General features: G+C 50.1%; 1 protein-coding gene across 1 annotated transcript; it reads left to right on the forward strand.

Annotated features, from left to right (window-relative positions):
• The first annotated feature begins 227 nt into the window (after nucleotides 1-227).
• On the forward strand, nucleotides 228-27373 carry SPG7 (SPG7 matrix AAA peptidase subunit, paraplegin). The gene is made up of 17 exons (XM_063411059.1): nucleotides 228-519; nucleotides 1917-2019; nucleotides 2492-2581; nucleotides 6097-6347; nucleotides 6919-7058; nucleotides 8854-8956; nucleotides 10441-10566; nucleotides 10857-11019; nucleotides 11748-11921; nucleotides 15901-16025; nucleotides 17239-17341; nucleotides 18314-18424; nucleotides 22038-22153; nucleotides 23453-23609; nucleotides 24153-24316; nucleotides 25019-25096; nucleotides 26699-27373. Exons 1-17 carry the CDS (start codon nucleotides 403-405, stop codon nucleotides 26906-26908), a joined length of 2331 nt encoding a protein of 776 aa, XP_063267129.1. The 5' UTR covers nucleotides 228-402; the 3' UTR covers nucleotides 26909-27373.
• Nucleotides 27374-27786: the final 413 nt, after the last annotated feature.

Genomic DNA, 27786 nt, shown 5'->3' on the forward strand with positions numbered 1-27786 from the left:
GGCCCTAGCCACGCCTGAGAGCCCAGAGAACGCCGGGCTGGTGGGGAACCGTCTGCTCCAGGAGACGTGACCGGGCCGGGCCTAGCCTGGGTCTGGCCTGGGGCGCAGAGCCCGCCCGAGGAGCGGCGGGAGGGGCCGGGCCCCGCCTCGGGCCGGGCCCCGTCACCGCGGTAACGGCGCGAGCCTTCCCGGCAGCCCCCACGCAGCGCCGCCGCCATCTTGAGGCCGGGCGGCGCCGTGCGCGCCCCCGCTTCCAAGATGGCCGCCCGGCCCTCACCGGGCACTTCCGGCCGCGCTGAGGCCGCGCTCCTGGTAACGGCGGAGCCGCCGCGGCCCGGCCCGGGCCCGTCCCCCCGCCGCGGCCTCTGAGGCCCTCGGGGAGCGGGACCGGCACCGGCAGATATGGCGCTACTGCTGCGGATGGGGCTTCTCCGCGGCCGCTGCGCCTTCTGGCGGCCGCCCGCCGCCGCCTGGGCCCGGCCCCGCGGCTCTGCCCTCGGCGGGGTTCGCGGCCTGCAGGTAACGGGGCGGTGGCGGGGCCTCACCGAGCACTGGGGGCACCGGGAGAGGAGAGGAACGGGGGAAAGGGGCGTTCGGGCTGCTCGGGAGGGACCTGTGGTGGTGCCGTCCCGAAGCTCTGTCGTGTCAGCGCTGTTGGGCACTGACTTGTGAAATAATGGAATTATTTGGGTGGGAAGAGACCTTAAAGCTCGTCTTATTTTAGTTCCCTGCGATGGGCAGGGACGCCTTGCACTGTCCCAGGCTGCTCCAAGCCCCAATGTCCAACTGGCCTTGGGCACTGCCAGGGATGCAGGGGCAGCCACAGCTGCTCTGGGCACCTGTGCCAGGGCCTGCCCACCCTGCCAGGGAACAATTCCTGCCCAATGTCCCATCCAGCCCTGCCCTCTGGCAGTGGAAGCCATTCCCTGTGTCCTGTCACTCCATCCCTTGTCCCAGGTCTCTCTCCAGCTCTCTTGGAGCCCCTTGAGGCACTGAAAGGTCACAGTTAGGTCACCCCGAAGCTTCTTCAGGCTGAGCAATCGCAGTTCTCCCAGCCTTTTCTTGTATAAGAGGTGCTCCATCCCTCTCATCAACTTTGCAGCCTCCTCTGGATTTAGGACTTTTTCTGTGGTGGAAGTAGGAGGCAGAGGGAGAACAATGTGGGATATTGTTTCATTCTGGGTTTTCTGGGATCAGTTCAAATTTAGGCTGTTCTGATCTAGAGAGCACCTGAGATTGCCATCCTAGGCCATCACAGGCTGGAAAAAAGAGGAGAACGAGGAAAAATGAGTGAGGGGTTTCAGCCTTGTCAGTGTCCCTGGCTGGTTTAGAAATTGGAGCCTGTGCAGTGGAGGGAAGACAGGGAATTACACTGGAGAAGGGGCCAGACTTGTGTTCAATGAGACAATTAATAAGTGGTAGTTTAGATGTTACGAAGTTGCACTGAGGTGTGAATATCCACTGCAGGATTCCTGCTGTGAGTTACCTCAGGGACAGAGCTGCATTGGCCTTGCTTCTGTTAAAAGTCCTTAAAAATCTCCTTTTAAAAATCCTTTTTTTTGTCAAAAGTCTTCCTTTTTCTATGGTAGGGAATCTTTATATTCTAAGAACTGATTTCCAACGTGCCTTTAGAACAAAAAAACAGACACAGGGAGGAAAAAGATTAAATATTAAGTGTTTTGAGCGTAGGTTGTCTATTTCTACTTGTGCTTTCTTTGCTCTGGGTTATAAACAATTCCAAAGCCATGTGAGAAGTGCCCAAGCAGAACTCCCATCCAGGGCTCCCAGCTGCTGTCCTGACACTCACCCCAGCGTTTCCCTGGTCAGGAATCTGAGTCACAGCGAGGCACACAAAGCTTGAGCAGCCACATGGCTTTTCCAATCGTTGTCTTGTTTTTCTTTCTCTGCCTCTTCAGAGCCTCCTGGCACCAACACTTTCTCTACCACGTCAAAGACTCGGTGGAGTCCTGACAAAACAGCACGTAATCCAGGATCCAGTCAGACTTTGGAATCTCCTGGGTGAGTCCCGAGGAGCAGGAGGGGAAAAGGTCTGATTTCATAAGAGAATTGACCTTTCCTCACCTTCCCTCTGCATTCCTGAAAGTGCATCTGTTCGTGGATGTGGGAGGTGGGGGTGTTTGCAGGGATCCAGGTTTGTGTTTGGTGACAGGAATGAACAGTAACAGCTTCCCATGAGGAGCTCAGGGGATTAAAGGAGAGCTGGAGTCATTAGACTTTGAGTTTATAGCCTTTTTTGGCTTTTATTGGAATATCCCCCAGCACTCCTGAGAAACCTGATTTAATTCCATTACCTGTATTTCCTTTAATGAGCATTTCCAGTCCCAAGTGTGAGGCTGTTCCTGACTGCCCACACCAGTGTTAGTGATGGCTGTGCCTTGGGAATTGTGTCCATGTTCCAATACTAAAGAAATTTCTCCAAATTATTTCCCTTGCGCCATCAAAACAATCTCTGACCTCTGCTTGCCTGCAGGTAGCACCTCCTGGTTTGCTACATCCAGCTCTCGGGGGAGTAGCCAGAAGAATGGAGGATTCAAGAAGAAATCTCCACAGGAGGAGGATGGTACGTGTGTGCCAAAAATTCCAGGATTTACTGAAACAGAGGGAGGGACAGCAGGGAGGGAGATCCACCTTTGTGCTTCCCTGTACCTGTAACTTCCCCCTGTACAAGTCTGGAGCTAAAAGCAAGTTTGAAGGAGTATTTTGGTTTAGATGATGAACTGGAAGATACGAGACAGATCACAGAAATCCTGAAGTGACTTGGGTTGGAAGGACCTTAAATCCCATCCAGTGCCATGGACAGGGACCTCCCACTGTGCCAGGGTGCTCCAAGCCCTGTCCAGCCTGGCCTTGGGCACTGCCAGGGATCCAGGGGCAGCCACAGCTGCTCTGGGCACCTGTGCCAGGGCCTGCCCACCCTCCCAGGGAAGGATTTTCCCCTAATATCTAAACAGGGGATGAAAGATTACAAAAGTGGCTCTTTCTGGGCCATGTTGCTTCCTGTGTAAATCTCTCCATTGCTGTTTGCCTTTCCTTTGATGAAGCAGGACAGTAATATTACCTGGGCTTTGGTTCTGAGGTTTTATTGTACATCATTTTGATTTGATAAACTTGTATTTACTAAACCCAGTCATTTAAGCTGGATTTGGTTTTATTTTCTTATATTTCATTTACCTTCTATATGGATGTGTCCCTACTTCTAGTGAATCACAAAACTCAGATATAAATTCCTTAAAGAGCTCTCAGCTATGTTACTAATTTTTCTTGGTTTTTCTTTTTTAAATCAGTCTTTGTAGATACTGGGGTTTCTTTTCTATGTCTTACTCTCCTAAGCCCCAGGCATGTGAAGAATTTTTTGAAAATTAGTTTTATCTTGCTAAGAAGCTGTCGATCACGGAGTGGCTTGGGTTGGAAAGGACCATAAAATCATCCAACCCCCTGCCATGCCTCCAGAACTTTGTACTGCAAGTTGGGAGGCGCTTAATGTCATTACAGACTGTAATATAATTTTATAATTTATTTTCTAAGCCTTTACCTGGGTACCATCAAATGGTGTGAGCACTTGGCTTTTGCTTTGTAGTGCTTAATAATTGAATCTTCTTGGACTTTTTGCTTTTGGAGTCAGAGGTCAGCTGCTGCTGACAGCCTGGCTGGTGTCACTGCAGTGTCCTTAGGGCCAGAGCACTGGCTTTTCCTTGGTGATTTAACTGGGATGACGTGTTCAGGGGGATGTGCAGGTATCAGAGTCCTCGGGAAGGAGGTGGGAGTGTGGAATTGGGGCAGGGGATGGCTGAGCACAGCCCCTGCAAGCGCTGTAGCTGCTCAGATCAGTCACCAGCAGCACGCCGTGTTCCCTGGCCTCTCCTGCCGTGATTAATGGACAGCCTGGCTTTGGGAGGGGCAGTGCTGCCCCGTGTCTCCAGGGGAACACTTGTCTCTGCTGTAATTATTACAAAGAACTCTTCGAACTGTCACCACAGCCCTTGCAAAGATTTTAATCAGGGAGTTCACATTTGGGGTTAATGGCAAATCATTGCTTGGTGGAGACTCAGAAGCTGGAAGTATTCCCACAGCTGCTGCTTGCAAGTGTCACATGCAGTCCCTGGGACTCGTTTCCTGGTGCTGTGGGGTGGCTTGTGGTGCCGTGTGGATGTTGTGCTGTACAGTCACAGCTGAGAAATAAAACGGGTTTGTCCTTAATTAAACACAGACTAGAGGAAAGCTTGGGGTTGCCTTGCAGCTTTCTAGAAATGGGGTTCTCTCCTGTAATTATTCAGCTGCAGGTTAAAGGTCCTAGGAAGATCTAATTCCTGGAAATGGGAGAAGCTGTTTCAGGCTGTCTAATGGGCAGCTTTCCCCTGGGTGATGTTTGTGTGATCACATCCCTGATGGTGTGTTCAGAGCAGGTTATGGGCCTCCTCTCGGTCTGAAATGAAATACAGCAAAGTGCTGTAGCAGGAGCTGACTCTGACACCTCCAAGGAACTTGCACAGCCATAGGTGGGACTTTTCCTGTCAGGATTCACTTTCCTTGAGCAGTTTCTTTTCTCTGTAAAATCCTTTTCTTTAGAACCTGCTCAGCTTTTCAGGATGTTGCACAGACAAAGTCTTCTATTGTGTATTTTAATTTTCCCTAGTAAGTCTGTAGTGGATGTCATCCTGCAGCCTTGGGATGAATTCCTGAGTCCTAACAAAGCTGGATGCAGCAGATAACACTCACTGAGGGGATGGCAGCAGAGAACAAAGCGGATGGGCTGGACACGGAGCCTGAGCTTGTCACAGCCCTCTGAAATGATGACTTCTCTGCCAAGCTGCATTGTTTCTATTTAGGAACAAACCTTTCCTGTTCAGTGTGGAGCAGAGCTTGGAAGCAGTGAAAAATGAGGCTGTGCCTCTGAAGGACAGAGGACTTTTTTTAGCAGCTGCCTGGGTCATATGTTTGTCCCTGGGTTTTGTTGCAGCGTGCGTAGGGCCTAATTGGTGACCGGTGATAAATGCTGGTGTCAGGGCATTTGTTATGAATTTGCAAATAAATCAAATCTGGGCTGCAGCACTGGTGCATTAGAGCCCAGTGGCACAGAATGAATTTATTTCTGGGTGTAGAAGGGTATTTATCTGTGGCATGGTGCTGTTGCTGTTAAATTGTATATCAAGAGCAAGTGGTAAATTATATATTGGGAACACTCACATGTGACTGGAAAGAGGAGGAGATATTTGTTGTCATTTGAATAACTCAAACACTGGCCAGCAGCTGACATTGAACTGTGCTGTGACGGTCCTTTACAGCTCACAGAATTGTAAATTTGCTTGTGCAGTGCAAAAAGAAAATGTGTTGTGAGACTGGAAAAATATTTGATGGCAAATAGTTGTAGTGAAAACATCCCTTTTCCATGTGTCATTGCTTCAGTGTGGCTGTAGTACAATAAAAGTGTGGGAAAGCACATCCAGCATAGGAATATCCCTCTTGGATACAGATCCTTAATGTGGGCAAGTTATCAAACCCTCTGAAACATGAGGTGAGTTGTATGGGAGAAAATCCAGGGAATTTGGTTAAGGCAGATGGATTTGCAGTGTATTTGTGTTCTGTGCTATCTCCCATTCTCTGCAAATGCAGGTATTTACTGGGGTAGTGGAAGCATTGCTGGAGTTGTGGTGCAGGTGCCAGGAGATCAGAGCTCACCTGGAAACAATAATGTGCTGTGGGATTTACCAGGGACACTGGGATTACTCCTAATATTTTCTGCTGTGGAACTGTGTTGTATAAAGCGGGTTATAGTCATTCTGCAGTTTGATTTTTAGCAGCAGGGATCCTGTGGTTTTATTTGACCTCTGTCTGTATGGGGCCAGGCAAGAGAGTGTCTGGGTTTATCCTAGGAAGAAATTTGGGGGGATTTTCGTGGGTTTGGTGCACTAGGACAATGGGAAGCCCAGGCCTTCAGGGGAAACCAAACATGCAGCACAAAAACCGCCTGAAAGTACCACTGTGTTAATCTTTGTCATTTAATTATCCCTTCTTTGGGTCAGAAAACTCCACAGTTACACACTAATCCTTTTTCCTCTGATATCTTTTTTCCTAAAGAGGAGGAGAAACGCAGGAGAAGGGAAAATCAGATGCACCTGGAACGTCTGCGGGCGCTGCTGGTCCTCACCTTCATCGTGCTGATGCTTCGCTTCCTGATCAGTGAGAACAGGGAGGGCACCAACATCTCCTGGAACTACTTTGTGAATGAGATGCTGGCCAAGGGGGAGGTGCAGAGGATCGAGGTGGTGCCTGAGAGTGACATTGTGGAGATTTATCTGCACCCGGGTGGAACTCCACATGGACAAGTTGTGAGTGACTCCCTACAGCTGTGAATGAGCTTAGATAATAGTACTGAAATTAATTAATGCTCAGTAAAACTCCGGCTGCTAAATTTGCTTTAGTTCTTTTCTTTCTTGTAGCTGAAGTTCAGGGGGCTTCGAGCAAGTAGAGACTAAGACTTCCAGTTTGAACTGTAAAAGTAATTAATAATGGCCTGGGGAAAAAACATCTTTTGTATGTCTAAAAAGCTGGAGAAACTCAGTTTTCTTCTATCAGCTCAGTCTGGTATGGGAGAAAGTGTCCAGGAGATTGTAAACTCTTATGACTGGATTTTGCTTCAAAAGTTTTCTCCTGTTTGGGTTTCAGTCATGAGTGTTCTGTCAAACTCCATCAGCCCTTTTTCCTGAGCCCAGATGGTTCCTAAATTCCCTCAGAGCCCTGGCGTCAGTCATCTGCTCCCAAATTCATTGATGCAGGATTAAATGGGGTAGCATGAGGCTCATTTTTACTGACCTGTCCACGCTATGCCCCTCTGCTCCTTGCAGATATTGCCATACAATAAATAACATTTCCATGCTGCTGTGGCTTGCCTGTCCCCAGAACGTGACCCTGCTGTTCACCATGCGCGTGGCAAACATCGACAAATTCGAGGAGAAACTCAGGGCCGTGGAGGATGAGCTGAACATCGATGAGAAAGACAGAATCCCCATTTCCTACAAACACCCTGGCTTCTATGGAAAGTATGATATAAATTTGTCCTTACTGTTGCTCTAGTAGTGGGTGACAGCATCCTTTGCTTGGAAAAAAGTGACTTTCAGCTAAATGTTACAAAAAAGTGAGCTTGGATTTAGAGCATTGAATGAATGTTTCTGAAAGATAACGTGCTTTAGATGTACATTAATGTTTGAAAAGTGAGGGTCCTAGGAATTCTGTAATTGCAACATGCAGCAGGCCAAAATGTTTCAGGTCAGGGTCACTGAGTTCTTGCTCAGCTGAGCATTTTTTGTCCTCATAATCCACTATCCAAGTGCAGAGTGTGATAGAAATCTTGGCAGCAAGTGATGTTACAGCCTGGGCTGTGGAGAAGGCTGGGGATGCACTAAGCCTTCCTTCCTCATTATCATGCTTCCATTTTCCCACTGGAGGTGGTCAGTGTGTGTAATTCCTCCTCCCAGACACCCTGCAAAAATGTGAAGTTTGTGTATGAGTGGATACCTGGGCTGGATTTCATCCTCTCGTCAACATTTGGATGTTTTTAATATACAGTTGAATATATAAAGATGAACTTTTTTAACTAATCATGTGGTATGAGACCTTCAGTTCAAATTCAGAACTTGCCAATTTTTTCAGACTTATGTGTAACAGGAAGAGAGGGCTGAACAATCAGGCCCCAATGCAAGCTGTTTCCCTCGCTCCTCAAAAGAGATTTTAAACAATTTTTTAAGAGCTGTGGTGGGGTGTTAAGTCTCTCAGAAGACCTGATGAATGATGGAGGGTTTGGTCTCATCCGGAGTCTGAGCCTGTGAGGTGCAGAGCCTTTGCAGCTTGGCCTCAGCTCGCTCCACGCTGTGGGCACTTGGGGTGTTTCAGAATTAATCCTGTTTGCAGAGCAGACAAACTGAAGGTGACTTTCAGGTTTCAGTGTTGCCTTTGCATCTCTCACTGAGAAGAAACAAATGCAGCTGGGTATAGAGCTCCTGCTGGTCCCTTGCTTCAGTAAATCATCCCTCTGTGAGGTGTGCAACACGCATTTACACACGTGGTGTAAAGACAAGCACAAAAGTGTGGCAAGGCCGGATGGTTCCTCAGGCATGTGGAGCAGAACAGAGGCACACCAATCTCAGCCTGTCATCTGGCATAGGATCATTCTTGCTGCTCTTGGGAGCATCCTTTGTTTAGAGCTTGCAGGATACTTGTCTTCAGCATGTTTGTCCTGTAAATGTGTTAGACCTGGGTTGTCATCTCAGCTCTCCATCTTCCCTCTAATCCAGTGAGTGTTCCAAAGGATCCAGAAAACTGACAGTGTTGGTGCTGGAGCACTTTTTTCTGGCATAAAGGACTCCTGAGAGATTTGACTAAGAAGGATCAAGCAGTCTCTTAATGGGAGACCCACACCAGGATTTCTGCCAGGATTAGGAGAGTTGGAATCCCTATTGTTATCAGACACTGTCCTCTGCAGTGAGCTCCCTTTGGATGCACTGCCAGCCCCAGCAGATTCTGCTCGGGGTGTGATCTGAGTGCCTGGAGGTCCTGCTTGTTTTAGAAGCAGAAATGCCTCTGAAGTGGATGGTGAGGTTGAATTTCTTCCACAGCTGTAGGCAATGTTTGCCAGTGTCCTCTGCTTAACTTCTTAGGTTATGTAATGGTTGGGGTTTGGGGGGTTTTATATATCTGTATAAAAACCTGTGAAAGTTCCATTTTCTTAATCATGTCTAATCGTTTGCACTGTAGCCTAAATGTCCTTTAAAAGTAGCCACGTTGGGCAATACTGACCAGATTGTGGCTGAGTGCTACAGCTTGTCCTTGTCCTTTCAGTGATGTCCTTTCCCTGATAGTGACACTGGTGGCCGTGTCCATGCTGTGGAGCATCTTCCGCCTCTTCAGGGTGGCCAGCAGGGCCGGAGGCTTCAACGCCTTTGTGAGTAGCCTGGGCTTTGAGCATGTTTTGCAGCCTGTGGGGAGTCTTGGCTTCTGCTGGGTTATCTCCTCCCCTTTGCCCACTAAAGTCAGTGCAGGATGAGGATGAGCTGGTGCCAAGGACTCTCCAGTCTTACCACGCCTCGCATCCTGTGCTGATCACCTCCCTGGCTGGTACCTTCCCTGGCCCTAGCAGAGGTCCCTTCCCTTCCCAATGGCAGGAAGGGCTGAGCTCAGGGAATTTCAGTCCAGTTTGCTGTTTTCAAAGCTTGCTAATGAGCTGCAGCTGCAGATGGTGTTTTTCACTGGGCCCTGCCAACATGCCTCCCATACAGCCAGAAGTAGGAATTGCTGCTTTCTGCAAAATGAGTTCTCAATTTATAAAATATGTTCAGATTCTGGAGTTCATTATGTGTTGGCCTGTTCTGCTCCTGCCGCATGCCTCGCTTGCAACACCAGGCAAACCTCCTCCTCCTCCTCCCCTCTCCCAGCCCGGCCTGGATCAGCTGATGGAGCTGTAGGAATCAGCCCGTGGTGCTCTGTCCCTGACCGCAGGCATTGGGGATGGAAACACAGTGAATTCAGTCCCTTGTTGGATTTCCCACTCAGTCTCCTCCGCAGTTCTCTTTTGGCTTTGAGATTTTCTTTGAACAAAAGGATGCAGCTGCTCAGAGAAAAAGAATATTTTAAAGAAGTGTTGAGTAATGAGGCCTTGAGGACTAGATTGTGTCCTTGCTTAAGTGGGGACAGCCAGGCCCTGAGTTTAACTCTTCCTTTGAATGTTTCTGAGGCCTCAGAAGCCATAAACTTTCTTCTGAAAGAAAAAACCTCCTGAGTAGCTGCTTTGAGTAGAACATACCGAGCAGTTATGAGTGGGATGCTTAACTGAATTCTTGTTTTGACTCTTGTTGTGGCTTCACATGCATCAGGAGATGGAAACGTGGTGGCTGTTCAGTTTGAGAACCTGTAGTTTTGATCTGGGATGTTTCCAGCAGAAACCAGCAGCAGCATCAAAGACTGCAAATTGTCTGTGCTTTCACAAGTATTGGCAATTGTTTACCACTGACAGTTACTTGCCATCAACACATATTCCTCAGAACTGTGACTGTCCCATGTGTATTAAGGATCAGAGCATTTAGAAATCAGGGAGGAGATCCCAGATCAGGTTTTGGACATCTGCATGTTTTTAATACTCATCCCTGCCTGTTCTACATGGAGTTTGATCTGGATTCTGTTGGGACTATTACTGCAAGTTTATTCTGTCTCTTCCCAGCATGTGGATAAATAAAGTTTGAGTCAACCATCCATCTGGGAACTTTATCCTGAACAAAATCCATGAAACACCAGTGCTTTGGTGGGGACTTCAGTGGTGTTTGGTAGGGACAGCTGGGCTGTCTCTCTGGGCTGGGTTGGCTCCTAAAATGTAGTTTTTTCCAAACTGTTGACTTGTCCAAAGTTGTTTGGTCCCTGTGCTGCCTTCCACAGAACCAGCTGAAGATGGCTCGTTTCACCATTGTGGATGGGAAATCTGGAAAAGGGATTGGCTTCAAGGATGTAGCGGGAATGCATGAGGCAAAAATGGAGGTCAAGGAATTTGTGGACTATTTAAAGGTATGTAAAAGTAAAACAAAACAAATGTTTGCTGCCCACCTGCTGGGATAGAGGGGTGACCATGGGAGGGGGTGTGCTCTGCTCTTCATCCTTCGTGGTTCTGGGCACTGTTCTCTGTTGAAACAAGCTCTGGATGTCCAGTTCCACAATGAGAATGCAGACGGAGCTGCTCCCGTTGGCAGCTCGGAGTTGCCCAGGCTGGAAACATCCTCGGGCAGCTCTGGAAGCCCCGCTTGGTGCAGGTGCTTGGTGTGAGCTGTGGCTCTGACCGAGCTGTGTTGTCCTTGCAGAATCCCGATCGCTACCTCCAGCTCGGGGCCAAAGTGCCCAAGGGTGCCCTGCTGCTGGGCCCACCAGGCTGTGGGAAGACTTTGCTGGCCAAGGCCGTGGCTACAGAGGCCCAGGTGCCATTTTTGGCCATGGCAGGCTCTGAGTTCGTGGAGGTGATTGGAGGTGAGGTGCTCTGAGGAATGGGGGCAGCTCTCTCTGTTCTGGAGTTGGAGGGGGCTGGCTGAGCTTCCTGCAAAGGACAGGGGGAGGATGAGTTGGATACTTAGATTGAAGATATAAAAGGTTTTTTCAGTGATGCAGTTCCTAATTGTGTAGTATCTGAAGTGCATTTCTGGTTGCTGCTTTCTGACAGAGAGCAGCTGTGGTCCTTCACCTGCAAGCATCCTCTCTGGCTTCCCTGTACCTATTATTAAAGCCCTTGACTGAGGCTTCCTTCCTTGTATGGAAATGCAGAAAGTAGGGCCTCTCTGTGCCTTGGGATTTCCATCCTTCTCCTTTTCTTCCTTCCTCGCAGATCTCTTGAGACCCGACAAGGGTCAGTATGCAGGAAAATGTTGGATATTTCTGCTCTGAGCTGTGGGAGGAACTGGAGGCCATGCTGGGAGCTGGAAGCAAAGCTCTTCTTGCAGCAGCTGTAGGAGTCTCTGCAGATTTAGGAGCCCAGTTAAACCTAGCTCTAGGACACACTGAGCCTAAGGACTAAACACGAGTTCTGGGGCTGAGCCTAAGCACTAAACACGAGTTCTTTGTGCCCAGAGTGCTGAGAGAGGGACTGTCATATTCAGAGGGTTTGTCTGGTGTCAGGTGTCTCACTGAGGGCCAGTAATGCTGCTCTCCAGCCCTGCTCACAGTTTGAGCTGGCAGGTTCCCTGTTTTTCCCTTCCCTGCAGGTCTGGGCGCCGCCCGTGTCCGGAGCCTGTTCCGGGAGGCGCAGGCTCGCGCTCCCTGCATCGTCTACATCGACGAGATCGATGCCGTGGGCAAGAAGCGCTCCACCAACGTGTCTGGCTTTGCCAACGCCGAGGAGGAGCAGACCTTAAACCAGCTGCTGGTGGAAATGGACGGTCAGTGTTTCTCCCTGCCCTCGTCTCCTTAGAGGTCCAGCTGTTGGCCTGTTCATCTTTGTCCTGCTGGAACTTGCCTGGGCTCTCCAGTGTTCTCTTGCTGAAGTCTGAACCAGTCTGAGCCCATGTACCCCCTCACTAGCCCCCAAATCCAGTAAACTTTAACCCTCCAGAGTTTCAGTCCAGCTGGCCATTACATGTTGTTGGATACTTGCTGTATCCAGCCTGAGACAGGTAGTATAAAGCCTGTCAGAGTTTAGAGGTCAGCTGTCCTAAAGGGACAGAAGTGATGTAATATATCAATTCTCCTGTCCATTGCCTTATGTTTGTGTTGTCTGCTTGACCACAGGCTCTCTGAGATGAGGGAGATAAACTTTGCAAACAAGTCCTGGTTTGAGGCCACACTTGTGTTTGGTTTCTGGCTGTTGTGCACCTGGAATTGGCCCTTTGCTCAGACACTTTCACACAAAGAATGATCCTTTGGCAGTCCTTAGCCCTGTCTCTGTCCAAGCCTGCAGCACTGACCCAGCTTGCAATATTTCTATTGCTAAACCTCACTGTTGCAGGGTCAGGAATAACCAACTGCCTGCCCATCAGGGCACGTTTGTTTCACTTTTCCCTTCACTGTAACTGTGACTCATAGTTTGACTGCCATGTTGTCTCATCATGCTCCTCATATGAAAAAATTAAAAGCCATCGTGCACCAAAAGCATCTCCAGGCCCAGGTTCCAACTGCTGGCTCTGTTCTGAGTGTTTCCAGTGAAGCAGATGATCTTGACAGTAAGAGCCAGTGGTAACACAGCCCAGCAGTCCTGGCTTGGGTGGATCCTTTTCTCCCCTGACAGTTGTAGGGTGAGCTGGCCTCTGAATTAAATGGAAGCCTGCATGTCTGTTCAGGAGTATGCAGTCAGTACATTCCACATCTCTATCCTATAAATGAAAATGTCTGATTTCCATCAGTCTGTAAAAATTAGGTGTGGTTTCCAGAGTGTTTTTCTGGTGAGTCTCAGTGCAGAAATGAGGGTTCAGCTCAACTGGAAAGTGAGTTTAGAAGGTAAATATTATCCTCAGTGTGTACTTTATAGTCCCTTGTTTGCAGTGTGCTGCCTGGTTTATTTTTAAATCTATATTATCTCATTCTTTATTCGTGTCTCGCACAGATCATGTACAGAGTCCTTCATTTTGCTCAGTGCTTTATCAAACACACGCTAAAAAAAACAGTCCCAAGGAGCTGACAGTGTCAAACAGGAGACAGCTGGCAAGGATGTCAGCCTGGTGCTGGGAACATGGGATCAGCAGGGATGCTGGCACGTGGCACTGGAGTGTTACCTAACGGAGTGTGTTGCCTAAAACCAGCACTGATGTGCCACATGCAGCACAGCAAAACAGTTCCCAGGCTGATGTGAATAACCTGTTTAGAGGGGAACAGTTCTGCCCCAGGAGTGCTGAGTGTTTGTAAGGAGCCTTGAGATGGAAGGTCGAGAGCTCTGGTTGAACTTAAGCTGAGGGCTGAAGGCAAGACAGCACCATAGACCTGAGCTGGGTATTAACTGGAGAAAAAACATCATGCACAAAAGCAGATCAGTGAGTCATCACTGATTGTTGGATTTCTGTGATTGAATGAGATTCCTTGGAGGGAAGGGAGAGGGAGGAAAGGGGGGTCAGAGCTGTGCGGTCTGCAGGGGCGTGAGGGCACCGTGAGCCTCATGGGGTGAGTGCAGGCTGGGGCTCAGTCACATTGGTGTGAACATTTTGGAGAAATCAGAGGGCTCTTCCCTCAGCAGCCTCGGGTTCCTTCCCTCTGACAATTTGCTGTGAGTTGGGGAAGCACCAGGACGTGGTGGGAGCAGGGGAGGCGCCGGAGGGAGCCTCTCTACAAAAGCTGTTTGTGAGAGCGGAGTGAGTGACGCACAAACCCCGGCTCTGTCGGAGCAGGTGCCTGCTTTGAATAGTGAATCTTCCCTCTCAAACCGCAGACAAGCGGAAGAGGAATGTGACCCAAATCTCTCCTCTGTTGTGGATGCTTTGAGAGGAGCTTTGGCAGTCCTGGGCTGAGCTGGGGTTTGTGAATGGAAATGCAGGATGGCTTTTGGGAGCAGCTCTTCACCTAGAGCCCTCAGACAAGTCCCAAGCTGTGCCATGTGCAGCCCTGAGACTTCCTTCAGGAAGGGGCCTCATTTCAGTGCCACTGCTCCCAGGAGATGTCCAAAGGCTTGGACAAATGGCTGGAGGGTGACACAGTGTAACCCTGCAGTGTGTTGCTCAGTGGGGAGCAGGGCACTTGCAGCTTGAGTGGACCCTTTTTCCCTTCCCTTTCCTTTCTGGAGTGGTTCATTTGTGACCCTTGCAGGAACTCTTTTCTTCAGGCTGCATTTTCAGAGCTGTCTCGTTTGTTGATGTGATGAGGTGTTGTTTTTGTAGCCTGTTCCTTTGGCTGATTCTTGCCTGTGACATGCCAGGTGGTGTTGCATTAAGCAAGTGGGGCAGAAGCTGATGTGAGGAGGATGCTCTCAGTGCTTCTGTTTTTTTATTTGTTCCAATAGTCAGACCTATTTTAAGAGAGTCTTCCCAGCTGCAAGGCAGATAATGCACTGTGCCATCTAATCCTGCCATTCCTGGAGTGCCTGCCAGTCTCTGCTTGTTTATCCCACTCCAGAGTGCAGTGTGATGCACGCCTGAAGGATGCTCGGCTTCATCCTCTCCGGCAGCTTATTGAGGCAGGAGCCTGCAGAGAGGGAGCACCAGGTCTGCTGCAGCACAGGCTGGCACGGCCAGTCCCCTGCCTCACCTGGAACCTTGGTCTGTGCTGAGCTCTCGCACGCTGACACATTTGGCAGCTCTTCTGCTGGAGCTGAGAGCTGAAACTGGCCCAGCTTACGTGCACAGAGCCGCCTCTCCACAGCGTGGGACTTGGCAGAGGGGAGCACATGGGACTGTGGTGTCCTTTGCCTGGGCAGGCTGTGTGTGCCAGGGCTGGGGAGTGTGCTGGAAGCAGGTGACTCATGCCCAGGGGCCTGCAGGCACCTGGAGGAATGCAGTAAATAACCGTGTGGGGCAGTGATTACACTGGAGCTCTGGCTCCCCACCCAGGCAGCACAAAGTCTGCCTCTCTGCCCTCCTGCAGCTGCCAGTGCCCTGCCTTCCCTTCCCCAGGAAATCCTGTCTGTCTGTGATGCCTCCATTGGGGCTGCTCTAAGGCAGCCTGTAAATCCCAATGCTCCCTTCACCTTAAAGACCTGGAGGCAGAACCTGCTCTGACTAGCTTGGCCAAATTCTGTGCTGAAAATCAGTGCAGAGCTCTTGTGTTGTGTTTTGTGTCTGGTGTGGGTTCTGCAGGGCTGCTCTGTGCAGGGCTCTGCACGGTGCCTGTAAGAGAGGAGTGAGGAGGCAAAGAACTCGTGCTGTAACATGGCCTTGTTGAGTGGCAAAGCTGTCCTCTCTCTGCACTCACCTGAGCAGCTCAGAGGAAAGCCTGTCCCTCCCCTGGTGGCCTGTCTGACTGAAGGCTGAAAGTAAATAAAAACTGAAAGGGCTTTCCATGGAAACTTGTGGAAAAGACTGTTCCAGCTAGGAAATGCTGCTTATACAATCTGGAGCTAAAGGCTCAGGAATTGACTTATCCTGGGGCTGAGAAGGCATCTGTGAACTCATCAAAACAGAGATTCTGTTCTGGGATCCAGTTGGAGCAATTTCCAAGTGTGGCAATAGGAAGGAGAAAAAGAAGTCTTAAGCCAGGACTTATTAAGTAAATGAAAAGAGGATTTCAGAGTATCCATGATAACCAGGGACTGGCCTGGGTGACCTGGGAGGTTCCTTCCTGACTTTGCTTCAAGCTGCAGGGGCCACTCAGCCTCAGCACCCCAAAGGGTGCTGTGAGCACCCTCTGGCTTTGTGTAAAGCTGTGTACTTGAGCCCACTGTGTGTCTGCAGTGCAGTCTGAGGTGGGGAAAACCTCCTCCCCTGGTCTTGTTGGTGGCAGGAATGGGGACCACGGATCACGTGATAGTGCTGGCTTCCACCAACCGCGCCGATGTCCTGGACAACGCCCTGATGAGACCTGGGAGGCTGGACAGGCACATCTTCATTGATCTCCCAACACTCCAGGTATGTTCCACCAGCTGCCTTGTCCCTCCTGTGGCTGAGGTGTCCCTGTCCCTGCTGGTCTCACTGGCCTGGCAAGGCTGAGCTTGGAGGAGATGGAGATGTTGAGCCTCTGTTTGCCTTTCTTCTTGTTTCTGTGCTCTGAATCAAGGAGTTATGGTGCTAATGCAGTGGCTGGTTCCTCTGAAGTGACAGCTCACTGGTCTGGAGGTCTCTGCTCTGGTAGAGCCTTGGCAGTGAATTCTTCTGTGAGGTTCCCTTTGCCATACAGATGCAGAGCTATGTTTGTATCTTCTCTTCAGAAAAATTGGGAAGCACCTAATGGCAATTGGCTGGTGTGAGAGCTTAAATTGTCATGTGCCCTGAGCACTATTTGTTCTGTAGGTTTATTGCCCTCCCTATCCTTGTAGGGTTCCTCATTTTCCTTTAGGCAGCCTGTTAAGTGACTTTCTCCTTCTGAATGCTTTTTAAATCCATTTACAAGAGTCTTCCATGTCTGCTGTGTTGACATTTGTAGCAGAGTTCTGGGAATAGGCTCAGCTGCAGTGAGGATCTGTGTGCTGTGCCAGCACAGGCTCTTCCTCTCCCATCTGTGCTTCACTGTCCTCTGCAGAGTTTTCAGTGAAAATACCTTAAATGCCTGATAGAATCTGGCCCCGGAAGCATGAACTGTGCAGCTGCCCTGAAGGAGGAAGGGGAAAAACCCTGGCAACTGAGCCCATTGTTTGAGTCAGGATCTCCTGGACCAGCTGAATGAGTCACTGGTGGCTGCTCGCCAGCAGCATCTCACCCCCACCTCCATCTGGGAAATGGGTGCAGGCTGAGGAGCTGCTGGATGGGCTTTGCAGTTTGTGGTTTGTGCAGGAGCAGGTCGAGGCAGCGAGAACTCCTTCCTGCGAGAGCTTTTGTGGTGAGGGAGAAGTTAAGACAGATCACAGTGAGAGTGAGGAGGGGAGAGTGGCCCTGAGAGAGAAAGCTGTGACTCAGGGAGAGCCTCGTGCATCTGTTGGGAATTTGAGCGCTGTGTGTTTATCAGGGCTGCTGGAGCACTGGAACGCTGCTAGGAGAGCCCTGCCCTCTGCTGGCACTGTCGCTGTCCCCTCTGCTGGCACTCTCAGTGTCCTCTCTGCCTCAGTGCCACCACCCTGTGCCCTGCCATGGACAGCAGGGCACACAGTGACCCTGGCAGGGCTCAGGTGCTGCGTGTTCTTTACAGGAGAGGAAGGAGATCTTTGAGCATCACCTGAAGGGCCTCAAGCTGATCCAGGACGGCAGTTTCTACTCGCAGCACCTGGCAGAGCTGACCCCAGGATTCAGTGGTATGATGTGTCCTTGGGCTGCTCCTGCCTCGTTCAGGCTGGAGCTCCTGGGTGCTGGGGGTCTAACAGGGAGTTTGGGGCAAGAAGGGCTTTTTTCTCCATTTCTGTGGGGAACAGAAAAGAATTTTGGGTACCTGACCAGCTCCCTGGCGAGCTCTGGTGAGCAGTTATTCATTACTATTTTCTGAAATTTTTATTCTGGAATTTGTTGGACTAACAGGGTGGGGAGGTAGGGAAAACACACTTTTACAATGCCCACGTGCCTAATTCCTAAGAGAAGGAAACAGTCATGCTTCTCTCAAAGCTGTTGAGGATGAGGTGCTGCACTTCAGAGGAGAGATTGTTAAATTGATTTATGTTACCAGGAAAGCAATGGAAGGAACGTGTAGGAATTATTTTGCTGAGCAGAGTAGAAATTGGACAGCTCTGCCTGGCTCCTGCATCAAGCCTGCTTCCAGGGTGGGTCCCTGGGAGCTTGAAACAGTGCTGAGCAAGGGGCTCCAGAGTTCCTGTTTATGTGGAGTTCCTGGAATATCCTTTCTGGGTTTCCCCTCTCCCAGGCCCCAGCACGCTGTCTCTCCATGATTGCTCTCAGCAGCCCCCTGCCACCATCACCCACCCACACAAACTGGGAACAGATGTTCCTTCTCTTCTTTCTGAGGCTGAGCAGAGCAGCAGCCTGTGCCAACCCACTGCCCACACCATCCCTGTCCCTGGGAGCCAGCCTTGGCCTCAGCCTGCTCCTGGATTGCTGAACTCTGTGTGGTATCAGCAGTCCCTGCCAAAGCAGTTGTATTATTCAAATCCAACATCAACACCATGGACTGGGATTGCTCTCTGTTCCCAAGGAACAAAAAGCACAGACTGTTTGAATTCCTTAGGTCCTTCTCCAGATTTGTTTGTGCCCATTCCTCCTCTGAGTCCTCTGTCCCATTCAGACCCCGTGTGACTTTTGTGAACTCGTGTCTGCAGGAGCTGACATAGCAAACATCTGCAATGAAGCTGCTCTGCACGCTGCCAGGGAGGGGCACAAATCCATCGACACCTCCAACTTCGAGTATGCTGTGGAAAGAGTCATTGCAGGTGAGAGGTGCAGCCATTCCGTGGAATTATGGGCTGCTTTGGGTTGGGAGGGACCTTAAATCCCATCCAGTCCCACTCCTGCTGTGGCAGGGACACCTTCCACTGTCCCAGGCTGCTCCAAGCCCTGTCCAGCCTGGCCTTGGGCACTCCCAGGGATCCAGGGGCAGCCACAGCTGCTCTGGGCACCCTGTGCCAGTGCAGCAGCATTTCTTGGTGTTGCCTGAGGGGTCTGCTCTGCTCAGATGAGGGGGGGTTACATCCCAGAAAGACAGATGGGTCCAGGCTGTGCTCTGGCCTGAAGGTCTTCAATGACAGTCACAAAGTTCTCTGAAAAAGGCCCCAAATGGCTCCATCTTCCTGAATCTTCAGGAGTCAGTCCCATAGCTCAGGGAAAAGGCCCACTGTCAAAATAATAAAGAGGAAAATTCAAATCTGTGTGGCTTTTTCAGTTAAGAAGGTTGGGGGGTTTGTGGGTTGGTTGGTTTTTTTAAATAAGAAAAGTCACAATATCTCTGAATTTTTCTTGCTGCTCTGGACACCTGCTACATAAACATCAATAGCAAATAGTCTCTGCATCCTCACCAGCAAGAAATTGGAGATTTTTCTTTCTGCCCTCCAAGCCCAGGCTTTGATGAATTGGCAGAATAAACTGCAAGACAGTAGAGCACTGTTCTCCCTCTGAGAACATCCTGTGGCCTTTCCCTGCTGCTTGTGCCATTGCCAGGAGAGAAACCTCTGGAGATTTCCCTGTGGCAGTGTATTGTAGGGAGGGGAAAAGAGTTCCCAGAACTCTTGACTTTACCTGAGGGGTTTGAGTGTGGTGGGTTTTGGGCTGAGCTGCCCTGGAGCCAAGCTGTGCATTTCATAATCAGACACTGCACTGCCTCCAGGCTCCATTCCCAGTGGGAGCCCAGGCACACAGACTGGCACTCTGTGCCTTTTTAGTGGAACATGTAGAACAGGATGTTTGTACTGGGTCAGTTACTTCCTGATCCTAGAATTAAGTCCTGAATGGTTTTTTTATCAGAAAATGCTTAGAAAATTTAAAAGAAGATGGTTGAGAAAATTCCTCACAGCTTCACCTGTTGCAGAGAAACAAAACATGAACCCCAGACTCTACTCTGGAGCTCCCAAGAGTGGACAGTGAGATAACTGTAGTTGTAACACAGAAATTCTCATCAGCTGCAGCAAAGATCACAGAATCCTGGGCTGCTTTGAGTGGGAGGGAACTTTAAAGTCTGTATTCCAACCCCTGCCCTGGGCAGGGACACCTTCCAGTATCCCAGGTTGTTCCAAGCCCCCTTGGACATTCCAGGGATGGGACAGCTACAGCTTCTCTGGGCAACCCCCTCCCTCACAGAGAAGTTTTTTTTTTCCTGATATTCCAAGGAATAAACCTCCTCTTTTTCAGTTTGAAGCCATTCTCCCTGGTACCACATGCTCTTGTAAAGGTGTGCTCTACTTTCCCATCTGCACGAGCACAAGCACGAGACTTGCAGGGACCCACTTGCCTTTTCTTTCTGAGCCTTGCCTTAGTTCTGCAGACTGGGAAGATAAAACAAAAAGCAAGGAAGGCTGGAGGGGGCTGGCAGCAGAAGGGATCTCTGGGATCCATGTGGTGGGGCATTGCAGGACATGAGCTTTGGCAGTTAAAGCTGCCTGGCCTCACTCAGGCTCTGGTGTGTGTAGGAGGCCACGGAGTCTTTTTGTTGCTTAATCAGATTCTCTCATATTAGCAGGACTGGCTATTTTTTGTAGACAGATTCTGAAAGACCCCAAACAACCCCCCAGGCCCCTGTATTAAATGTCTCTTTTCCATGTCATATGAATGCTTCTGGGTTTCACAATCCAGAGGGCATTTCAGTTCCTATAAAAGCTTTTCTTGAAAGAAAGAAGATATTACTGTGCTTTCCATTAGGAGCTTCTGGTTTTAATAAGACTGGGGTGGAATCAAAAGGGAGCTCTGCAAGTCCAGAGGCCCTGTCAGCCTTAAAGCTTTGTGTTGCTGCAAGGGAGGAGCAAAAACTTCTCTCTGTGGTAGTTCCCATTGTGTTTTTAGTTTGGGAACAGAAAGCAGTCAGTCAGGTCTCCTGGGAGCGAGGGAAGAAACCTGCTGAGCAACAGAGGCTTTTAGGGCTTGGCTTTAGAAGATGGAGCCTGTTTTCTTGGTGGGGTTTGTGTAAGGCCAGCAGAGATGCACCAGAGTTCTGTCCTGGGTAGCTTGTGAATGTAAATGTGATAACTGCAGGCTTTCAGGGGACTTCCATGCCTGGAGATTATATAGGAAAAGAAATGATCTTGGTAGGCACACTGCTGTTGTGAAGAGCACAGTCCCTCCCTCAGTGAGCTGACAGAGATTCTGACAGGGATTTTTTTAAGTGTCTGTATATGTATATATATATATATGTATACATTTATAGAGAATAGAGATATCTTTCTGTGGAAACAGCCATACAGGGCCATGCTCACACACTGCTGAGGGCAGGGTAAGGGACTGACTGATGACAATCAAGGCAGTTGTCATTAATCTGCTGTTCCATCGTGCCTGGCAGGGCACAGCAGTTTCCAGGGTCCCTGAGCAGTAATTCTACAAGATCTGCCACACTAATTTTGTTGTTTCCTTGTTTAATAAAACCCTTGACTTTGTTTAAAAATTCATGTTAATAGAATGTTGTTTTCCAAGATATGAAGCAAGCTTGGTGCAATATTGGTTCTGACTGGCTGCTCTCCCCTGTGCTGCTCCTCTGGGCTCTGTGTGGGGACTCTGGCCTGCAGATCTTGGGACCTTTTTGCATCCAGCATTCTGAGCTGTAATGAGTGCCTGACACACTCTATGTTATGTACTTATTTTTCCTATGTGCTAGAAGTTTTACTTCCTTTTTTTTTAAGTCCTTTTTTGACTTGCTCTGCCGTGTTGGAAAATAGATACTTTCAAAAATCACCTTTCTGGAGAAAGTGTTAAATGTGAGTTACGGTTTCATTTGCTGGTTCTCAGGAGCCTGAGAATAAGCTCATACGGAGCATGCCATGTGTAATCAGAGACATTGCCAAGCTCTGGAGAAGGATTTCTGTATCTACTCCTGGACTTTAGCTGATTTGAACACTCTTAATGCACAATTTTCTCAACTGGGACCTTGTATATATGATTCAACGTCTCTCTTCTCTATTGTTCTGCCTAAGGGACTGAAAAAAGCACAATGAGTGTGAGACTCTAGCTAGTCTCATTTTGGATTCTGCTGTTTGGGGTTTTTTGTATTGTTTTCAGATTTTTTCCACAAAAAAACCCCAAAAACACAAGAGTAAGCTGCCTTTTTACAGATCCAACCCTGGGAATAAGGTTCTTGAGCTGTGATCACATCAAATTTCAAATTATTTCTCTAATGATTAAGTCTATTGTAAGGAGAAGGGGGAAGGTTTTCTGCCAGGGTTTTCAAGCAATCCCAGGCATGGATTGCTTTTCCAAACATTTCAGTTAAAAGGGTTTTGCTGCCTGCCCCTCTCCAGAGTGCAGCACAAACAGTTCAGCCACAGGCTGTGCCCTGGGCTGGAGCGGGTTATGCCCCACTGGTTGCACCTGTTGATAACTCCTCGAGCCCTGCTCTGTGTTCCACAGGCACTGCCAAGAGAAGCAAGATCTTGTCACCAGAGGAGAGGAAGGTGGTGGCATTCCACGAGTCCGGGCACGCGCTGGTCGGGTGGCTGCTGGAGCACACCGAGGCCGTCATGAAGGTACCTCCACTGCCAGGGAGGGAGGCCCGGGGCTTCCCTGGCCAAGATTGCTTTGTGGTGCTTGTGTGCAGTTCTGTCAGCTCTGTGAGCCTGTGGCTGTGCTACTGCAGCAAAATACATGGAAAATACTGAATCACAGAATGGTTTTCCTTGGAAAGGAACTTTGAGGTCATCGAGTCCAACTACTCAGCGCTGCCAAGCCCACCACTAAACTAGGAGAGGTTCAGGCTGGATATTAGGAACAAATTCTTCACTGAAAGGTTGGTTAAGGGTTGGAACAGGTTCTCCAGGGAAGTGGTGGAGCCACCATCCCTGGAAATGTTCAAAAACAAGCTGACATGGCACTTCATAGTATGTTTCAGTGGGCTGGTGGGATTTGGTCAAAGGGTGGACTTGATGGTCTTGGAGGACATTTCCAACCTTAATAATTCTGTGATTATGTAAACCATGTCCCTAATTCAAGCAGAGAAATCCATTATTAGGCTCCACTGATGACAGTGCTGGTGCAAAGCTGATTAACCAGCTATAGGAGAAGCCTTGCAATTAAAAATTAGAAGCAACTGAGTCTCCTAGTGCTGCTGCTCAGTCATGCACTTCCAGGCTGCTCCGTGTGTGCACACATCCAAATGTGATCCCTTTCCCAGCACGTTGCAGCCGGCAAAGCCACTGCAGGAATGGCTGTGATCCCGCTGAAAGGATGTGTTTTCCAGACTGGGAGGTTGTCTGCCCGAAGCCCTTCTCTGCAGGGAAAGGCCTCTCTGGCACCCGGGATGTGATCCGTGCACATCTCCTCCAAAAGCCGGGACACTGGGGGGAGGTGGGGAGTGAAATGACAAGGGTGACAGCTCCTTGGCCCCTTACCAGCGGCCCATTCACTCTGAATGACCCATTGTGTAAGCAGAACTGGTGTTAATTACTCTGGTTTAGTGCGTGGGGAAAATGGCTGTTAGTATTCTGAAAGCTCCTGTCTCTCTGCAGGTAGTCTCAGGGATTCTGGAGCAGAATCAGTGATCTCTGTGTGGCCTATACACTCCAAAGTAACTCCTAAATTTCAGGATTTCTGTGACTTGCTGTTAAGGATAATTTCCTAAGCAGGAAGTGTGTTTGTGAGTGAAGGCAGAGCCCTCGGTGCAGGAATGAGGACAGGCTGCTGTCCCTGGCGCTGTCTCTGTAGGCCAACGTGTCCATGCCCATAGACAAACCTCACTGGGAGTGCAGAGGCCTCTTCCTGGGCTCCCTGTGCTGCTGCAGGGCGAGCTGTGCAGTTCTGTGAGCTGAGGGAGCTGTCCTGTGTTGCAGGTGTCCATAGCCCCTCGCACAAACGCGGCGCTGGGGTTCGCGCAGATCCTGCCCCGGGAGCAGTACCTGTTCACCAAGGAGCAGCTGCTCGAGAGGATGTGCATGGCCCTGGGGGGCAGAGTGGCCGAGGCCATCACCTTTAACAAGGTCACCACAGGTGAGGAGCCAGAGCCTGGCATGGGCAAGTGGATGTCCAAGGGAATCTGAGCAAGGGACGGAGGTTTCCTGTGCTGGCAAGAGGAAATGTCACGTGGTGTGCTCTGACACTTGTAATGGTGGTTGTCACTTTGTTGTCTCAGATTTGTCCCAAAGCCTAAGGCCACAGTTGCAGTTACTGGTGAGGCTCTTGAGAAGACATAGAACTTTCTTTGCTGTTTCCAACTGGGTAAATCCAAATAGGATCACAGAATGGTTTGGGTTGGAGGGGACCTTAAAACCCATCTCGTTTCATCCCTTGCCATGGGTACAGACACCTTCCACTAGGCCAGGTTGCTCTGTGGGTAGTGGCAGGTGAGGACTCAGGTGTGCTGGCCACAGCAGGGTCACTCTCTGTCACTCCTGGGACCTGCAGGAAGGTCCCTCAGTGGGCTGCAGTGAATCCTCTGCTCTCTCCACTGGTAGGACATGTGTTTGTGCAGGATGTGCTCTTCCCTCACTGAGCAGAGAGCTGACCAGCAGTGTGTGTGTCTTTGCTGCCCAGGAGCACAGGATGACCTGAAGAAGGTGACCAAGATTGCCTACTCCATGGTGAAGCAGTATGGGATGGTGCCCAGCATCGGGCAGATCTCCTTCCCAGACCCCGAGAGTGCCCCTGGCATCGGCCGGCGCCCCTTCAGCCAGGGCCTGCAGCAGATGATGGACCACGTAAGGCCCCTCTGGGCTAAGGGTTTCTTTTTGTTCTTTGCTTTCTGCAGTTCACTGAAAAATGCCAAGTGGTTTACACACAAACAGTTTTGCGTTTTGCTGTTGGGCAGTGAGTGAGCACTTACCTGTTCCATGACTGTCAGGCTGTGCAGTGAGGCAGCAGGAACAGGCAGAATCCCTCCTGGCTGTGAGTTCAGCCCAGCAGCCTGTGCTGGACAGGGCTGAAATGGCAGGAAATCTGTGTCTTAAAGTCACAGCTGAACAGTGTAGATGTGTGCACTTCCTAACCAAAATGATGGTCAGACTGACTGCAAATCAGCCTGTTTTGACAGGAAATTTGGCTTCATTGCTGAAAAAACACATTGCTTCAGTTCAAAAGTCAAAAAACTGGAAACAAAAAAGCTCTGTGTCAGAAGCACCATGGCTGTGCTTCCTTGGGATTTGTGCTGAGCTGCACCTTTAGCTCCTGGACAGCCTTAATCTGCATTTCCCATCGAGCTGTGCTAGGGCAAGACTTCACTGCCTGTTATCACCAGCACTCCTTGGGCCTTTTTCCAACCAGTTTATCGATAGTTTCTGTTGATGGAAACCACATTCTGCCTGGCTCAGTTTGTAGATTCCATCCCTCAGTGCTCTCTTTGTTTAGCCACACATTGTGTTTGTTGCCACCTACATCCCAACTCCTCTTCTTGTTTCTTCAAGGAAGCCAAAAGCCTGGTGGCTCAGGCTTACAGGCGCACAGAAAAGCTCCTGCTGGAGAACCGGGACAAGCTGCAAGCAGTGAGTTGGATTGTGTGGGGGTTTGTTGGTTGGTTTGGGGTGTTTATAACTGGTGGTTTTGCTGCTTTCTGTGCTCTGCAGCTCAGCTGTTGCAGTGTTGTCTCTCTCCTAGAAAGTCTTGTAGTGGGAGTGTTGGGAACCAGTGACTGTTTACTGTGTATCCCCCGGATTCAGAGCAGGCACGGGAGGAATGTGTGTGCCTTTCCCAGCAGTGAGTAGTCTGCCTCCTCACACCAGCTGGTGTTTGCAGGGTAGAGGAGGAGGAGTGCTCTGTGGAAATGATCAAAGCTGGAATTTGTGTCCTTCACCTGCACTTCTCTGCTTGCCTCTTGGCAGTGCAATTTTCTGGAGAGCTGACAGTGACTGTTTTTGGGAAGCCGAGCCAGTAATCAGGTGGACAGTGTCTGGCTTTGGTGCAGGAATATAGTGCCTGTCAGCTTGGCTGATCAGGGCTGGTTCCTGTTTTCTGGTGACTTCAGGCAATTTTCACCTCCCTAATGACTTACACCGAGGAATCCTTGTTGCAGAGATGGAGCTTTGCCTCCTCCCCTTCGTGTCGTGACAGTCCCGATCCAGCCTGGCACCTCCCCACCCGTGCCAGGAGCTCTGCCCAGTGCTGAGCCAAGCTTGGGTCACAGCACCCTCTGTGACTTCCCTTAAGAGTTCCAGTCCGTGACTTCTGAAATGACCAGGAGTCAACTTAATGCTGCCTGTTTTGCAAATCAAGCAATTCTTTTCCTTAAATCCTCTTTTTAAACAAACAAGAACAACAACAACAACCCCTTCAGCTACGCTGTGTCAGGCCTCCAGTGCGTGATAAGGACAGAGCTGGGACACGCTGCTGTCCCTGGGACAGTGCCCTGGCAGCTCTGGAGCAGGGATCCTCAGGGGTGTCTCTGCAGGCTCCTCTGTCCTGCTGCTGCCATGTAACAGCAGCCAGATGTTTGCTAAAGGCTCAGCACAGAAAAACTTTCAAGTGCAGCCAAAGTATCTCCAGAGTCAGTGTTCCAGTTGCCAGGCCAGCGTGTCACATCTCGTCAGCGGGATGGAGCAGTTCCATGCTGGACAGCCACCTGCTGCTCCAGAGGGGTGGTGCTGCTGCCACAGGGGCCAGAGAATTCCACTCTTCTGGAAGGGAACTTGTGTTGACCTCCAGCCCCTGCCTGCAGGAACAGGCAGCTCTTTGTTAGTGCTGTGTGTGTAGGGAAGGCTCTGGGTCTGCCAGAGCTCTCCATGCTGCTGCTTTGGCTCTTGGGCAGGGTCACAGGTGCAGTGACGGTGGCAGGAGGGACACTTCTCTCATTGTTCCTAAAGCTCTCATTTCCAAATCATTCCCAAGAGCTTGCTTTGTTGCCTGCAGTTACATTGTGTATCCCTGGCCAAATGTGCTCTTGGGAAAGGTGCTGGAGCCTGGAGAATTTGGTCTTGGCTCCAGCAGCTTCAGGGTCATCCTGTCCATGGTGGCACAGCCAGGTTCTGCTCCTGGGGGGCTGCAGGTGCTGAGGCCTGAGTTGAGCTGACAGTCCAGGGCAGCTCAGAGAAGCAGTTCTGTGCTCTCTCTGGGGGCTCCATCCCTCATTTTGCCTCCTTGCTCATTTCCAGCTGTCCAATGCCCTCCTGGAGAAGGAAGTGATCAATTACGATGACATTGAGGCGCTGATCGGGCCCCCGCCCCACGGGCCCAAGAAGATGATTGCTCCTCAGAGCTGGCTGCAGGCAGAGAGGGACAAGCAGGACGCCAGGGAGGAGGAAACACCTCCCCAGCTACCGAGCCAAGAGGAGGAGGAGGAACCACGCCTGAGACCAGTGTGAACCCACTCCCGTGTGGAATGGGAGGGCTCCAGAGGCTTCTTTTGGACAGACCCTTTGCCTTCTCAGCTCCAGAAACAAAGATGCTGAGCGGGGAATTGCTGTGCTGCTGCTGCTACCCCAAAATTAAGGGATGGCTATGTTGGCTCTTTGAGCTTTATCCTGCAGGACAGAGAACTCCTCAGGATTTCAGAATTGATTCCTAGCAGGGTGGTGGTGATTAGGAGTTGGGTAAGTCTGACCTGCTGTGGAAGTTTCTTGTACACAGGAGCAGGGAACATATTCCAGTGGGTGGAAGATCCCATGTAAGCCACTTGTGGCTGTGTCTGTGCCATGGCAGGAGGGCAGGGCTGTGCCCTCAGCATGGGGACACCCCTGTGGGGCTGAGCTGGGCTGCTGCAGCTCTTGTGTAACCTTTGAACACAACACACAAAGAGCCCTGGCTGGAATAAACTGCCCACAACGTGCTGCTGTGTGTGTACAATGTGTCAGCTCCGTGGGTGTTTGGGCACACATGAAGCTCATTAGAGCTGTGGAGTGGTACAGGACAAGAGCCTCCTTCTCCCTGGTCAATAATTTATGTCCAGTTTTCACAGCAAGTGTTTCCCAAGCAGAGGTTGAGGCAAAACTTTGCAGAGCTCAGCAGAGGGACATGTAAACCAACTGTGCAGAGGGTGACTCTGAGCACACATGGAAGAATGTTCTGAACTGCTGGTTCTGAGCTGGAGAAGTACACTTGGAAATCCAGCAAAAGCAGGTGTGTTTGTTGGGAATCCTCAGGAAAAGCTGCTTCATCCTCGTGGCTGTTGCGAAACAGGCCCTGCTGACAGGGTTGTCTGGTGTTCATCAGAGAAAGCATTAAAGTGGTTGTTGCTGCCTGG

This window comes from Prinia subflava, chromosome 13 (assembly GCF_021018805.1).
Source record: "Prinia subflava isolate CZ2003 ecotype Zambia chromosome 13, Cam_Psub_1.2, whole genome shotgun sequence".
Classification (NCBI taxonomy): Eukaryota; Metazoa; Chordata; class Aves; order Passeriformes; family Cisticolidae; genus Prinia; species Prinia subflava.